General features: G+C 34.1%; 1 protein-coding gene across 1 annotated transcript; it reads right to left on the bottom strand.

Annotated features, from left to right (window-relative positions):
- Positions 1-9,146: 9,146 nt before the first annotated feature.
- On the bottom strand, positions 9,147-16,280 carry LOC104117284 (uncharacterized). Its single transcript, XM_009628319.4, has 13 exons — positions 16,122-16,280; positions 15,923-16,037; positions 15,736-15,814; positions 15,566-15,641; positions 15,098-15,181; positions 14,905-15,009; positions 12,234-12,314; positions 12,033-12,097; positions 11,358-11,427; positions 11,198-11,275; positions 10,593-10,690; positions 10,371-10,506; positions 9,147-9,528 (listed from the first exon to the last, which is right to left on the bottom strand). The coding sequence occupies exons 1-13, from the start codon at positions 16,179-16,181 to the stop codon at positions 9,382-9,384; spliced, it is 1,194 nt and encodes a 397-aa protein (XP_009626614.1). The 5' UTR covers positions 16,182-16,280; the 3' UTR covers positions 9,147-9,381.
- Positions 16,281-16,975: the final 695 nt, after the last annotated feature.

Genomic DNA, 16,975 nt, shown 5'->3' with positions numbered 1-16,975 from the left:
ATGAAATAATTTTAAAATGAGGGTGAATGGGAAATGGAGAAAAAATAAAATTTTTGAGTAAAATTTTAAGTTTTCCCCTCTTGACAATGAGACATTGTTCCATATTGGAAGAGGAAAAGATTTTTGGTGGGTATATATAATTGCTCTTCTTGTAGCTCTTAAAGAGTTAAGAAGAAAGCAAGCTTCGCGCCGTCGTCGTCGTCGCTCGATCGGTTCGGCTACGGCTACGGCTACGGCTTCGGCTTCGGATTCGGCTTCGGATTCGGATTTGGATTCGGATTCGGATTCGGATTTGGATTTGGATTTGGATTTGGATTTGGATTTGGTCAAATGATCGATTGATTGATTAATTTTTTGGACCAAATTTATTTGTTAATAGTAAATATTAACGTAAGATTATCCGCATTTGTAACGGATATTTTTCAATCCGTGTATTGACCACAAGGCAGCCGCCTAATGCTCTTTCCACCATGATTGTGCTTGCTCCACAAACAAGCTAATGCTTGCTCCACCATGGAGGGTGGACGATTGTTCTTCTTCAACACTGGCTGCTATATATATGTGCAGTAGCTGTTGAAGAAAGACATACAATACACAAGACACGAACTGAAATCGCTCAACAGATTTGGCTATACATTGCACTCCTTCCTCTTATCATTTCCATATGATTTTCTGAGTTTCTACTCCTTCGTTCTGCATTGTTTTTAACTTCAAACAAAGCAACTGTAAGTGTGATTTGCTACCAAACTTTGTGTTCGCTGAAACACTGGGGTTTGAAGAACCGCTACACCAGTGTGTGATTCGTTCTATCCTGGGAGGAAATAATCAATTACCTTGGGTACTAGGAGGGGATTAAATTCCTTAAGAAAACACTGTGAATTCAGTGGGCTCGAATTAATTACTGTTTCATTACGATAACTTATATTTTGCAGAATTATTATTTACAAATACAACAATATTGACGGGACTAATATTGCTTGGTAACATTTTTCATTACAAGTGCAAAAGAAAAACTCCAAACTTGAAGAGTTAAAAGCTAGTTTAGCCAGATTGTTTAAATTTTTTTTTTTGTTTTGATAACTAAAAAGCTACAAGTAGTTATTTATTTAATTTATTATCATTAAGAGGAGAAAAGGCTTTACACCTTGAAAAAAGAACCAAATAGCCAAGGAGATTCAGAGTATGAATGGAAAAGGACACAGTAATTGCTGGGAGGTGTTAGTCGTCTTATTAACTCAAGCTGGCATGAAAATAATATCTGACTATGTGAATTACGGGGGTTTGAAAATGGTCTTGATATGGATTTTTGATATGGTATTTGGAAAACAATACATGTTAAATTTGGTTCTAGTAGATTTTTTTTTAAAACTAATGAGGGTTAATTAGTTATTGGAATTAAAGAGAGTCAGTACGAAAACTAGATATTGTTCTAGCTAGAATAGCTAAAATAGAGTCAGTACACATGGTTTTGAATCAAAAGCAAGTTGGTTTTGGTCTTGTAAAAAGGCTTGGGTGTTGAGCCAAATTTAACCTAGTCGAGCCGAGTTAAATAGATTTTTGTTACAATTTTTGAGCTGGGTGAGATGTAGTCAACTATTTTCTATTCCAGTTCTCTCTGTTTTAATTTGTTTGTTTTAGTTTGACTTGACACAAAGTTTGAGAATATGTCAACCTTTCTACAATGAAACAATGAAGAAATAATGTCAATTCTTTTTGAAACGGAAAGAGTATTTATTTCCATATACTGAGCAATGCCTTATTGAGGTTTTCATTTATTAACATACTAAAATCAAGAATAATTAAGTTAATGTAAATGATAATTAAATTTTAACTTTACAATAAGTATGTTAAAATTAGATTTATATTAAATTGATATATTTAGATAAAACATACAAAATGGACATAATTAGATTTCAAGATTCAAACTGCAATCAGGATGCGATAGACTATTAATGCAATTCATTATCTTTTTCGATCTTCTTTTCTTTCATCGGGAGCAAGCATATCTCCACATTGTGAAATTTTAAAAAAAAGATATCAAGGAACCAATTGCATCTTCTCCTAATTGAATTGGGCCAAGTACCAAGAAAGAGAAACGAACAACAAAAAATATCTGAAAAAGCATGTGCTTGAGCTTGACCACATGCATTGAGCCTAATGTTATTGCTGTTTTGTCTGATGGACTATATATCTAAGTCAATCATACTAGTGTGTTATTAGCCTGTAGGTGGAGAAAAAAAAATTAAAAACATGACATCGGATACATTATATTGAATAATTATTATATATAATATGATTGTCCATGCTTCCACATGAAACCAATTTGGAGTTACTTACCAAATGCACATGGTGTGTATGAGATTTGACATATCTTTCACATGCATTTACTACCATAAAATTGGATCCACCGATTTGGTGTCTTGGTTCTTTTGATTCCAGTGGTTAAACGTTATTTTTTTTTTTTTTTTTTTTTTACAATGATTTGTTTTACTCCCTCACTTGGTGTGGCTGCTGATTTTTATTAAAAAGACATAACGAAGTATTTTGCCTTCCTTCTATCTTTCTTTGTGTGTTGTTTTTTAAGTATATTATAGTTTGGAATATCAATTATTGTGGACATTGGTCCATATGATATCAATCATTATCGAAACAAGTCTAGATGGAGATCGGAATAATTGAAGTTTGTAGTTACTGTTTCACTCTTGGTTGAAGACATAATTAATTATGCCTAATCGCTACACATCATAGTATTAAATAAGATGGTCATTTAATTCAACACTGTATTAGAGTAGACAAAGGTCCTGATTTTAAGTCTAATCACTACCCACCAATCGTAAAAAGAGTAGCCGGCATATGAGGGGTGTAGATATAAGATTAAATAAAAATATGCTCTCTCACAGGATATAAATTTACCAAGGTCTTCTTTTTCTTGCTTTTCCTTCCCATTTATAAATATTCTAGGCGTATAGCCATGCCCAAAAATGGATCCGAGAAAACTAATTATAATTTATTGCTCTATTTTGGAGTTGTTCACCAAAGATGTGAATCCCGAAGCTTGCTTGCTTATCGAAGTAAATAAGTAAGCAAAAATTCAAAGATGTGAGAAGATAGAAATAGTGTGTACGATAATTTGGCACGATCTAGCTATAAGGGGCAACATTTAGATGTGTTGAGTTTAGCTTAAATTGGTTTTGATGATTAATAAATAGTTGACAAAGAATCAAGTCTCCTAAAGTAGATGGCCTGAAAAAGATGTGCTTAAAAGTAGTTTGGTTGATTAATCAGCAACTGACAACGAACCAGATCTCTTGAAGACATTTACTGTGTTGGTATACAGAGTTGCAGATGTAACAAGCAAATATCGAAAGGAACAAATTTGAAAACGAAAGAATCAGATTACGTGAAGGCGATGATCAAAAGCTAAAAAGTTAATTAATTTCTAATGCAAGTTGAATTAATTCTTGGGCAACAAGAAAAATATTAGTTAACGAAATTCATCGTCAATAAGGATTCATTAATTTTGGGAATACTTGAATAAAAATAAAAATCGTGTGAATGAGTCTTTTAAGGAAACAAGTCGTAATCTTTTGAGGATTTTTTTTCTTAAGAGGTAACCGAATTATTTTAGGTTTTGGAGCTAAAATTTAAAAAGGATTGGGCCAACCTCACTCCTATATAAAACATCACGTTGTTGCTACTGAAGTCAATGCTATTTCACACAAATACAGAGAATTATTCAAGAAAAATAGCATTCATAGCAAGAAGGTGCTTTTAAGGATTCAATTTGCTCAACTGAAATCAGGTCCTGAAGACGAAGCTGCTAAAGTTATTTAGTTGTTTCGGATTGAGTCAATTGTTCTTTTTGTTTATTGAGAAGTGTAATCGTAGGTAAATAAAATATGAGAATTTGTTTCTCTTTTTAAGCTAGACTTAATTTAGAAAAAGATGGCTACAATTGGGTTGATTATAGAGGTTTAAGGTACCAGAGTTAGTTCCTTTGGTTATAAAGTTGTAACCTAAAACTTAGCTATAATTGGATTGATTATGATGATTAAGGTACTATAGTTTATCGTCCCTTTGGTTATTGAGTTGTAACCTAAAACTACTCTTTGAAGTTAGTAAAGTTTTGAGGCAAATCTTATGAGAGTAAGTCTTAATTTTTATTCCCTTGATCAAGGAGGTTTTCCACGTAAAATTGCTTATGTACTTTAAATTTCGCACTTCACTTTCAGTTTTGTATTAGAATATTTAAGTGAGAGAATCATATTTTTTGGTATGCAAAAATCGGGCAAGACACAATTCACCCTCTTCTATATCTAAGTGCATTAAATTACAAGATTTGAACTCATTTTTCAATGTAGCAAACTTTTCATGCAATGAGGTTCTTGTGTAACCTCCATGATCAATGTTTAGTAATTCGACAATCATTCATAAAGTTAACATGTACTAAATAACTCAAAGTAGCTAAGATTTATTTGTGAACTGTATTGACTTCTCTTCATTCGGATATTTCCTATTGATATAAAGGGACTAGGTTGAACTTCAGTGACATTAGGCAATTGGTTTAGCTCCTCGATTGTGACCTATACTTTTAAATTCTTGTTTCCTAAAACAACATTTTTGCCTTCTTAAAAGTAGGGGTAATGTCTGCGTACATGATAAGTAGGGATTTTGACTACTTATTAGCGCTTTTTAGCTTTTGTTTTATTCTAAAAGCGTTGAATTGTGTTTCCGAAACTGATGAAATGTGCAAAATTACAGGAATGTTGGAAGTTGGACTCCCGAGATGAAATCCGACTCAAAAAGGAGTAATCTAAACATAAGGCAATAAAAGGCATAAAAGCTCACAAAGTGCGGACCACAGAATTCCATCTGCGGCCGCAAATAATGAAGAAAATCCATGCAGGCTTTCTAGCAAACTGCGGACCGCACAGGAGTTGTGCGGCCCCAAATGAAGAGCTGGAGATCAACTTCAGAGGGTGTGCAAATTTTCAAAGTCCAAGTTCCTCAGAATTGCGGACCGCACAAGAATTGTGCGGCCGTAGAAGTAAAGATGCGGACTGCAGAAGACCAGATTGCGGCTGCAGTAATAAATCTGCGGATCGCAAAAACATTGCCTCGCGGCCGCAGTTGAGAATTGTGCGGCGCAGAATCCCAGCACCTGCAAGATGAAGAATTCTGCAGATCGCACATGGAATTGTGCGGCCGCAGAACCTCCCGAAGGGCATTTTTGTTCGAAATTTTCAGCCCTGTATAAATAGACGAGTTTCACAAAATTAGGTCAACTTTTGACATCAGCAAGTCCTATAGCCGTTTTTCTTTGCCTCCTATATTTTGGAGTATTTTACTATAGATTTTATCATTTTAACTTTACAATATGAGTTTAATTAGTATTTCTTTTTCTATTTCTTCAATTCCAAGCATGAGTAGCTAGATGTTTACTAGGGTTGTGACCCAACCCTAGTGTGTAAATCTTATGGGTGTCTAATTTAGTGCTTGTTTATGATTGAGTATTTATTATTTAGCCTTGTTCATGCTTTAATTTTTGAAATTAATGGTTGCAAACATTAGTTCATGCCTATTTGACTTAGTCTCTACTTGAGAAAGAGAGACTTAATCTAGGAAAACTTGGCTAACAAGAAATTGGGTCAATCGAGAGATTGATTAACCCAATTAAAGGGTTCAACCTAGAGATAGTAATAACACGACTTGAGCTTTTATCAACCGTTTTGTGTGATATCCATTTGGACTTGAGAAAGCCAAATTGGGCAAAACCACTCCTTGACCGAGAGGTATTGAGTGAGTAATTGAGAGTTGATGGCTATAATATACCCGAACAACAAAACAAGCATTAAATTTTATATCCCATTAGGCGAACACCTAGGCGATGGTCATAGCCCTAGGCTTTTTATAAACTTGAAAAACAACAAAAACAATTATCCTAGTCTTATTTATTTTCTTTGCAATCTTTAGCTTTGAAATAGAAATAGCATCAGAACCATTTTGTGGAAGTGCAAATTAAGATAGTTCAAATTCACGCATTAGAATATATACTCGTAACTCCCATCTAGCTCCCTGTGGATTCGATCCCGACTTTTCGTTGAGTTACTATAATTGCAATCGACCGTGTCATACCTTGTTTTGAGGTGTGCATTGCGCGATAGATCAGTACACACTACCCTTTCCAAATCTCACTTGTAGGAATATACTGGATTTATTATTGTTGTTGTTGTTTAAACGTATCTCAAGTGTTCTCTATTCTCTATACTTGCTCAGCTTTTTTATATTACTTTTAATTTTTCCTTTCTGACCCTGTTATTGTTGAAGTTATTTTTTATTTGATTGATTAGACTAAAGCTGAAAATTTTATCAACTGTATTCTTTACATTGGCATTTGTTTGTGGCTCATTTCTTTTGATTGTTTATTTGCACTTGTTTGTGGCTCATTTCTTTTGTTCACGGCAAAATTGAGACTGAGGAACAAACATTTTAGAAATTCAAAAATTAATGTCACTAGTATATTGATGGAAAAGACATATTTTGTCTATTATGTACACGTTAGAACATCGATATAATAAATGCCGAAGATATTATTATTTAAAGTAATTTATCCTCTCCTAACAATTTTTAAAACACGAAAGAAATATTTTTGTATGTTTAGGAAACGGAAAGGTTTAGATTTTTATCCCTAGAAGAGAACAAATGGCTTTATTGAAGGTAGATTGAGTTCTGATGTTTAATGTTGTTAGAAGTTGTTTGCTACTCCATTGGGGTTGTCTAATTAAAGGAAGAGGTGTACATATGTCGGATTGGTTCGGATTTTTTAATTATCAAATCAAATCAATGGTGTCGAGTTTTTAAATTTATAAACCAAACCAAACCAACAAAGTCAGGTTTTTCAATCTCGATTTTTCTCAGATTTTTTGGGTTTTTTCGGTAAAGTCTTCATAGCATAAAATATGTAACTTGTGCTCCAAATATTTCTTAAGTTCTAGTAAAATACAACTGTATAATGTGTTTTCCAAGAAACTAACACAATAATATGAGATAAGTCATAGCATTATACTAAAATATTCAATAACAAAGATAAATAATAAAATTACATAAAATAAATATTGCTAATTAATAAGCCATAATAAAAATTAACATAATCTAAAAATACTATATAGGTCATGCTAAAATAAGTATAGCTAATAAATACTAATATTAATTACATAACTAAGCAATAAAGAAAAAGATAAATTAAGTTATGCATTTTCATTATAAACCAATGTAAAACTAAAATAATTATCCAACACCATCGCCATTCCTAGTATTGAATTGAATTTCTTTTATTAGCATTAGTATTTATTTGAACTTTGTTTGAGTTACTACATTTATGAGTTATAAAATTTATTTACCATTCAAGAATATTAAGTCTAAACTTGAAATAATACGTTAAAAAGATAAAATTGTGAAAAAGTTTAAGAAATATTTATAAATTACATTACAATAAATATTTATATGTATAAAATATTTTTAAAAATTATATAAATGTATTATTGGGTTGGTTTGGTTTCGGGTTGACGTTTTTTAGTTAAAACCAAACCAAACTAATTATAGTCGGGTTTTATTTTCCAATACCAAACCAAATCAAACCAAACCACATCGGATTTTTTTTTTGACTCGGATTATCGGTTTGGTGCGGTTTATCGGTTTTTTTTGTACACCCCTAATTAAAGGTTCTTTGCCTTTTATTATAAGCATAAACCACCATTCCTCCCGAGCTTGTTTTCCTTCTCGCTTCTAAATTTTGGGTATTTTGGATTTTAAACTAGACGGTTTAGAGCCCGTTTGGATTAGCTGATTTGAAATAGCTTATAAGCATTAGGTGCTGAAAAACACTTTTAAGTGCTAAAATTGATTTAATAAATAAGCAGTTACGTGTTTGGATACAAATGATGAAATTGATAAAAAAAACTACTACAGTATTTGATAAAAAAATGTTTATAAGCTCTTTTTCTGTTAAAATGACTTAAATAACCTTAGAAGTGTTTACACTTATAAGGGCAAAATTTTAGATTCCAAATCGATCCAAATACAAAATATTCAATTTGTCATTTTATTTTAAATACAACGGTGCTTAGATAAGATAACTTTTATGATAAATATAATTTATTTTATGATAAGCATATAATCATAAGTTATAATAATTAATAAATTGATAAAAGTTTCTCAGTACAAAATAAACGTAAATAGGACAAAATATTTGAAGAGAAACAAACACTGTCTTTATCACCACAACACTTAGAAAGCAATACACCAAAAATTTGATATGTCCTTATTTATTGCATACAGTTCAAAGATTAATACACAATCACATAGATATAAATATGCAAAGGAATAGAAAATTTACTTATCTTAAATAGTCAATGAGCATTGCAGACTTGAAAAGGCAGGAGGACGGGGGGGGGGGGGAGAGGGGTAGGTTGAAATAGTACTTGAGGCAGTGAATATCGATGTAAGAGTTTTGTTCTAAAAAAGAACATTTTAAGGATAAAATAGTAAAAAAATTTGTCAAACTTAAAGTGCTTATAAGCTAAAAATTTATAAATTGGGAGTGACCAGCTTATGGCTTATTTTTGACTTATAAGCACTTGGATTATAAGCACTTTTAACTTTACCAAATGCGTAGATAAACCGAAAAGTATTTATAAACTAGTTTGACCGGCTTATAAACTTAGCCAAACAGCCTCTTAGTACCATTCACCTGATTATCTGGCAGATTGTTTCGAAGAATAAGGTGAATATCCCGTGTGAACGTATGCAAAGGCCAATTCTATTAAATTTCAAACAAATGATGGCGATTATTCAAAACAGAGATGCTGAAAACGACATATACTAATAGACTAATGGACTCCATAAATGACTGCGACCTTGTCTTGACATTCACTCATCGGTATGCCTATAGGCTATAACCTTCCAATGAACTCCCAAAATCAAAACGGAGAACTTCACTCAATGCCAGCACTATTAATTCGAAAGTACATTATCATTTTTCTTCCTTTTTTCTTCATTTCCGTATCACATGATAAGACGTGGCTATACCAAAAAAGTTTTCTCACAGTCGCTAAAACAGAACAACGTCAAGAAGGATTGACACAGTATTGGAAGCGAAAAGGGAAATCTCGAAAGCTAGATGGGTTAAATTTATTTTTATTACATAAGGGAATCAGTGAAGATGCAGGAAGTGGGACACTGAGAATCAAACACACATATCTTGTATGAGATTCTCACCTACCATTAGACGGCAAGCCTTAATGCTAGGTTGGTTCAAGACTAAGAAAATCTGAGATATCATTTCACGAAAAAAAGAACATCCTGCTGTTGCATGTCGCATTTTCATACGTTTGGTGGTGGCCATATCTTGCCAAACAGTTCCTCAACCCGCTTAGCCTGATTAATATAGCCATCCATTCCAATACTGAGGAGCTCCACCGCTGCAGGACCCATGGCCGAGGAAAAGCTATACTGATCCCATTTTTGAAGCTGAGATGGACAGCAAATCATCTACTGAGCATGATATCATTGTATTGGTAGTAAATTGTATTGAGAAGCTAGAATTGGTTAGAAGTTGCAGAAGAAGTAGATACAACTTCCAATAAGACAATGCTAAGAGCCCAAATATTTTATGAGAAGAAACATTCCTCCTCCTCAACCTTTCTGTTTTTCTTTTTAACTAGGACAAGAGAATGTTGTTTGGTAACTTCTTCCTTCTTTCGAGTACTTCTATAATACGTGTTTCATCACTATTTTTGTTTCATTTACTTGAGGACTTCAGGAAACAAAGTCTATTTTAGATATATAAATAGATGCATTCAGTGGCAAGTTCCTGCTACTGCTCCATCTTCTGCCTACCTTCCCAATTCCCAACCGTTCCTCGCACCTCACTACCATCTTTTATCCGTCAGAACCACAACATTTGCCCCTCTCAACATTCCAATATGCACTCTGGCCTTTTCTCTTCCTCTTCTTCTTCTTTACCTATCTTGATTTTATTTTGTCCTTCAAAATTAAATGTCACTTTCTTTCCATGTTTTTCTAAGATGACACCAAGCACTTTTGTAATTCTACCGAGTGAAAGAGATGTAATTATTAAATTCCACTGGCAGCAAAGATATATTTGCAGCTCATTTATAGGATAGCCCCCCCCCCCCCCCCCCCCGAGTTGTTACATAAAGGCAAGAATCAGATAGTAAAAATGAATATATTGCATCAAATCCATCTGTTTTCCCCATCAAATAGTGGTCATCATACACCCATAATTTCCCTTTCACCATTGAAAATAGGCTCATGAGAATGAAAGATGGGACATGGATTCGAGACCAAACCTCGTCTTGGGTGAAGTTGAAGGCAGCAGCTGATTGTGGGGATAACCTTCTTATAAATGAGTACTTCTCATCAGGTGGGGTCACAGATTCTTTAAGAGATTGCAATACCTTCAGTGGGGTGATAATGTAATCCACCCTGACGTTGTTACCAAAGTTTTAGCACCACAAATGGAACATTTAGACGCGACAAAATTTCACAAGTTTGAGGTACAGTTAAATTACCCCAAAAGGTTGAAGACATCCTGCTTGTTCCGCACTGCTGCAGCCATCAGCTTTGATTTGTGCCCATACTTGTGGATGTAGTTATAAGCTTTGGTTACCTGAAAAGATGCAAAGAACACTCAGCACTTCAGATAATGTGGCTGCAAGATGCCCCGGGAAAAGACATATTTATATCTCAGTTCCAGGATTGTTGTTCAAAGATGACAGAAAAGATACATTCAATGACAACTTGGCACCAATAACAAATCGAAAAATATAATTGATCAAAACGAAACGAAATCTAGGGAGGCATTCAGGACATCCCTGAGGATCAGAAAAGAAAAGAGATATCTTGCCTTAAGGTAACAACCCCAGGTTGAAAATAGCTTTCAATACTTCTGGAGCTTGAGTTCTAAAGTTGTTATGGTACAAGAACATACATATGATGGTTGGAAGCTCCTAGGTTTTACCTATCAATATGCTATTCTCAAACCATCCAGATTTGAAAACCTAGTGAAAATTAGTAAAAGCGTCCAAGCCCCCCATGTAATACTTAAAAAAGTTGAGAAGAATATAAATGCACTTGGGAAAAATAAAAGGAAGAAGCAGCATGTGGTAAAACTAACCAAAGCCATCCCAGGATCTTCTCCTCTTTTAAGAGCACTTTCAATTTCAGAGTCACCAGTGTGATTGCGAGACCAATCCTGAAAAGAGTGATAAAATATTATGCCAACAGAGCTAAATAAATCCAAAACACATATTTTCATATAAGACAAAAGAATTTACCCTTAGGCGACCAACAAAAATCTGAATGACAGAAGTACCAGCTTGAGCTGCAGCAGCAGCTTGACAAAAGCTGAGAAGTCATGATAAAAGTTTCCAACATAGATGAGAAAAGCAAATTCCAAGAACTCGCCTACATAATACGTTGCATGTGGACTTTGAAAAAAAGGAACCATTTCAAGGTTTATGTCTATATTAGAGAAAGAATGAGGGAGAAGAATGTCAGAACAACAAATTTCGTTAAGCTTGGCATGCATCAGCAATTGAACCACCTTTGTTTTCTCATGAAGCTCAAGATAACACCAAGGTATATGTTTCATGAACAAGTAACAAACTGGCAAACAAAACTTGAAGCGTCTGTCTAACAATCAAAAGCTAAATAACTGAAAGACTTTATCGAGGATTAATGAGAATTATCTTAATTCATAGTTCTGTAGGATGAATGAGCAGCACAAACTATCATCAATAACGAATTAAGCGACATGCTAACAAAGGAACATGCACAATGCAAACCAACAGAACATATAGGTTTTCGTTGTCCATAAAGAATAATGTACTATCTATCATGGTAGACATGCTATGGAAGGAGGAGGTAGCAGGGGAAGAAGGCGCTGAAAAATTAGAGTCCTTTACAGAATATGAACACGAGCTCTTTGTCAATCTTATGAAAGTTTATACCTGTAAACAAAAGTCAAATGAGTCTGAATGCCCTCAGCTTCCAGCACCCTTGATGCCTCAATTCCCTAAAAGAAAGATAAAAACTGACAAATGAGAAAGGATGAACTTCAGAAGAATCAGAACTTTCGGAGACACAGTTAGATTCAACATCAGTTGTTCTATGGGAGACCCAAACAATTATAATTGTCTTATGGCACTCACTTGCCAAGTTGCAGGAATCTTGAACAGCAATCGCTCTGGAGGCACTTCAATTTCGTTGTAGGCTTTCAAAAGGTCATGCACCTGAAAAGTTAAAGTTGAAACACCTCAAATACAACCCAAAAAAAAGATCTTGCCTCAAGAATGATAGAGAATGTGATTTGGTGGTAACAGGGTGCGATTTTATATTTCCAAAACATGAAATGACATTTTTATATCATGTTACCATTTAGACATAGAAAATTCCCCATAAAAGGGCTTGTAATATGCAACCATTAGGTGATTCTGATCTCTGGGTATTTTGAGATTAAAACTTCAAGCCAAGATTAAAGCTGGTAAGAGTGGTTCTAATTTGAAATATTTTCTAAGCTTAAAACCTTCTTATTGGAAGAATGACTCAACTTCTACTGCATTGAAGTAACTCAGTCACTGTCATGCCACTCTATTGACTGGGGCAAGCCTTGTTATATCAATTTTCGAGCATCCCATAAGTCACATATAAATCACCAGGTTACATCTGGAAAGTTCTGCCTACATAAAGGGACTTAGACATGCTATTTTCCTGCTTCCACAGGGAATAGCAACGAAATCCTTGTGCTGCCAAGAAACATACTTCCTTAAACTGTCCTAATTTCTATTTCTGGTTGTCTGAAAATTGGGTTGCTTTTCTTGAAATTGAAGCCTTTTCACAACAATCTTCAATGTATTTTGCCAAAAAAGGAAAAGTTTCAGAAGACACATTTTCACATAAGAAGAAAAGAATATCGAAAAGGTGAGCTTTATTCCCAGTTTTGAACACATTTCAATCAAACACAATAGAACTTTAACTACTACCGCAAGAACTGTGTTCAAATTAAAAGAGGAAGCTAAAAATCGATATACATTACTGGATAAAAAGCATAAAAATAAAAATAAGACAACACTTGTACTGTGACAGTGTTGCTCTGATGGTAAGCACCCTCCACTTCCAACCAAGAGGTTGTGAGTTCGAGTCACCCCAAGAGCAAGGTGGGGAGTTCTTGGAGGAAAGGATGCCGAGGGTCTATTGGAAACAGCCTCTCTACCCCAGGGTAGGGGTAAGGTCTGCGTACACACTACCCTCCCCAGACCCCACTAGTGGGATTATACTGGGTTGTTGTTGTTGTTGTTGTTGTACTGTGACAGATAGATAATGACGGAGAGATGACTGTATTGGGATTTAGTATATTTTGACCGTTTCACAGTAACAATGGAAGTTTAAGCTAAAGAGGGGGAAAAACGTTATCATATTTCTCAAACCATCACCAACTTGCGGGTCTTATAGCAGCAAAAGAATTGAATCAAATTTTATATCCCAAGCACTCATATACCAGTAAAAAATAAAATAGAACCCGCCACCATCAAATTTAATATTCTATCTCCGTCCAACTTGCATGATCTAGTTCAAATTTAACTTTTTGTCTACCATTGGACGTCAATTGCCTTTTCATGAAATTAAAAAGACCAGGAATCCACAAGAAGGCATGACCCATCCAATCCATCGCAATTTCTATGACAATCTTTCCATTTTGAGGCGCTCTAAAATGTTTAAAACCATTATATTAATGATATTATATTATACTATTTTCACAAGTTTCTAGAACTTAAATCAATTTAACTAGAATTTGGTATAATGATTTCTCATTCAAACTAGCATTAGCTATTATATTAATTCTTTTTCCACAACTAAATTATATAAAAACGGGTCAAATCAATAACTTAAACTCCACATACCAATTTCTAAACAGTAAAATGATATATAAATAAACAATTAATAGAACATGGTTGGAGAAGAATGTTGCCTCTACCTTCACTAGATAGGGGTAAGGTCTGCGTACACACTACCCTCCCTAGACCTCAGACCTCACCTGTGAAAATATACTGGGTTTGTTGTTGTTGGTTGGAGAAGAATGTTTTTTTTAATAAATGTGGTTGGAGAAGAATGTTGTTGATCCTTTATCAATGACTAAGTCAAAAAATGGAACTAAGGGATATTACATGACTAGCAAATTTTCCAACAAGAGTAATTCTTTTCATTATTTTCCCCTCTACCAAACAGCAGAATAGTGGTTGCTCCAACGTTTTCTCCCTTGGTGACCCGAGCCTCAACCTTATAGTTGAAGGTGGACGATCCTTACCACTAATTTCTCTCATTAATTCAGTTTCCAACTAGTAATTTCTTTCAACTTCCTAAATTGATGCTCGCCCAAAAATAAAACTGAGAGCTTCTTCCAAAAAAAAATTACTCTAATATAGACAAAGGGAGATGCTAATATGAACCGTTACAATTACACACACTATGTAAAATATACAAAAATATTTGACTATAGAAGATGTTAATGCCAGTGAAAGAACTAGTCCTAAATAGATGAATCCTAGCACGAAGGCGGATCCAAATTTTAAACTTAATGGCCTCAACCTTTAAGGTTTTTAGCATTGAACTCAATTATACTCTGAAATTATGGTTCAGAATTTGATATTTGTAGCAATTTTAGTTGTTGGTGTGTGTGTATATATGTGTGTGTGTGTGTGTTCCGTGTAGAAAATATTAGGTTCACTTGAACCATTGAGCATAGGCTCCATCCGCATTACCTAATGAAGACTAAATTACTGAAAAAATAAACCTAACAGGTGATCAGATTTTACACATTTCTACCTTTCGCACAATGCCATGTGTGTCATATGCGAGGCGAGCATCCACTTCAGTAGAAACTCGACCAGGCACCAGCTTTGCTAGATCACCACCAACGTGTGCTAAAGCCTGTAATCACAATGAACAATAGTTTGAGATAATCATCAACTACAAAAGAAACTGAAATACACCTAGCTAACATAAAAAGCGCACCAACCTTGTTGAAGAAACAAGACATCTGAAGATCAGAATTCTCCAATCCATAACACTCAGAATCTGCTAAAGCTCTGTCTACAGCACTCTATATCAAATATATGCACTTAGGTCAGCAAAACATGAATCCAAGTAGCATCAATTGGGCTCATGCTTTTAAAATTTATTTACATGAACTGGTGCCAAGCTCTGTTTTAAATACTCAGGAAGATGTACATCCATATGGTATATAATACTATGATTTTACAGGTAACTCTATTTAATAGCATTGACATGTAATCTTTAACAAATGATAAGTAACCTATTATAACAGGTTAAATTGCATTGATAGTGTAAAAAATTCAATAAACCGTCGGAGCATATAAGGTAAATCCATATAACATTTTGACTATATCTTTGCGTGATATTTACTTGATTTATAGAAAAAAGTGTATATTCAAAAGTATTTCTAAGAGTTAATAATAATTATTACCTTAAATTTGGTGTCCGGAAGACCGCATATGCCTAAGAGCAGAGAAGAGCTTACAGTAGCAGCAGTAGGTGGAAATCTATAAATCCGAAACACAACAAATAAATAGTTACATCAAATGAAAATGGTTCAAGTAAAGAAGAAACGAAGCAAAACCAAAGCGCAATACTAACTTCTCGAAATCATCGAAAATGACAGTATCTGGAACGATCTCGCTATGACTTGTTACAGCATCCAACTCAGTACTCAAACCTAAAATCATCATAAGAAATTCACCGATTTCACTCATCTACATCATAATCAAATCAACTTAACTGAAAAATCAGAACTTAATTATACATATCGAAAATCATACAGTACCGGTATCGAGAGAAGAGGAGAAGCCAGTAGAAGCTCGGATGAGCGGAAAGTATCGACGAGGCTTGAAAGTCAGAGTTGATTTCGACAAATTAACTGCATTTCTCAGCTTTTTTTCCTGTTCGATTACATACACAAATCACTGAAACATACGCGTATGCACATTACACTCAAACACACACACACACATAGTGACACATACCTGAAGAGCTGAGGAAGAGGAGAGAGAAGAGTATAGCGGAGAATGCAAAGAGGATGACATTTTCAACCCAGGGAGAGGGAGAGAGAGTGTGTGTTGATTGAATTGAGGGAAGTGAACATAAGGATATATGTACAACTAGAACAAATCTGAGGATGTACAACTGTTTATGCGTAAGGTATAGTTCAATATGCTGCTTTCTGAAGTGGCAATTCCACCTGGGAAATTGAACTTATTATCTAGGTACACGTACAACGGAATGGATAAAGGAGATATTCATAACATTAGTATTCTTAAATTTGATTTATGGCTAAAATTACCAAATTTAACTGTAAGATTTATTGTAGTTAATATAATAATAAACATTTAATTATTTTCTTTCTTGCCTTATTAAATGACATATCTATTGTTCTCAAATTTTAGATATGATGAATTCAAACTTCAAGAAAGATTCGGGCTTTAATAATCATATGAGCTTGTTACATTCAAAAGCAGTGGAAATCACAAATAGTCATATTTGCAACTTGTAGTTGAAAAATAGCCACAATTTCAAAAATAATTGGAATTTATTCATTTTTTCCTGTAAAGATAAAAACAAAAATACCCTTAAAATTTGAAAAAATTTCAGCATAATATGTTGGAGTTCGAATTTTTTACATATGAGCTTCATCATAATGTGCTGGAATTTCATAATGTGTTGGAGTTCCAACATAATATGCTGCAAGTTTATACGTAGGAGCTCCATAATCCGGTATATTATGCTGGAACTTTCCGTGTGCTGGAGTTCCAACATAATATGCTAGAAGTTTATACGCAAGTGCTCTATAATCCAGTATATTATGCTAGAACTTTCCGTG

The sequence above is a fragment of the Nicotiana tomentosiformis genome, chromosome 8 (assembly GCF_000390325.3).
Source record: "Nicotiana tomentosiformis chromosome 8, ASM39032v3, whole genome shotgun sequence".
In the NCBI taxonomy this organism is placed as follows: Eukaryota; Viridiplantae; Streptophyta; class Magnoliopsida; order Solanales; family Solanaceae; genus Nicotiana; species Nicotiana tomentosiformis.
Note: the sequence above shows the minus strand (reverse complement) of the source record. Positions and strands in the feature narration are given on the sequence as shown.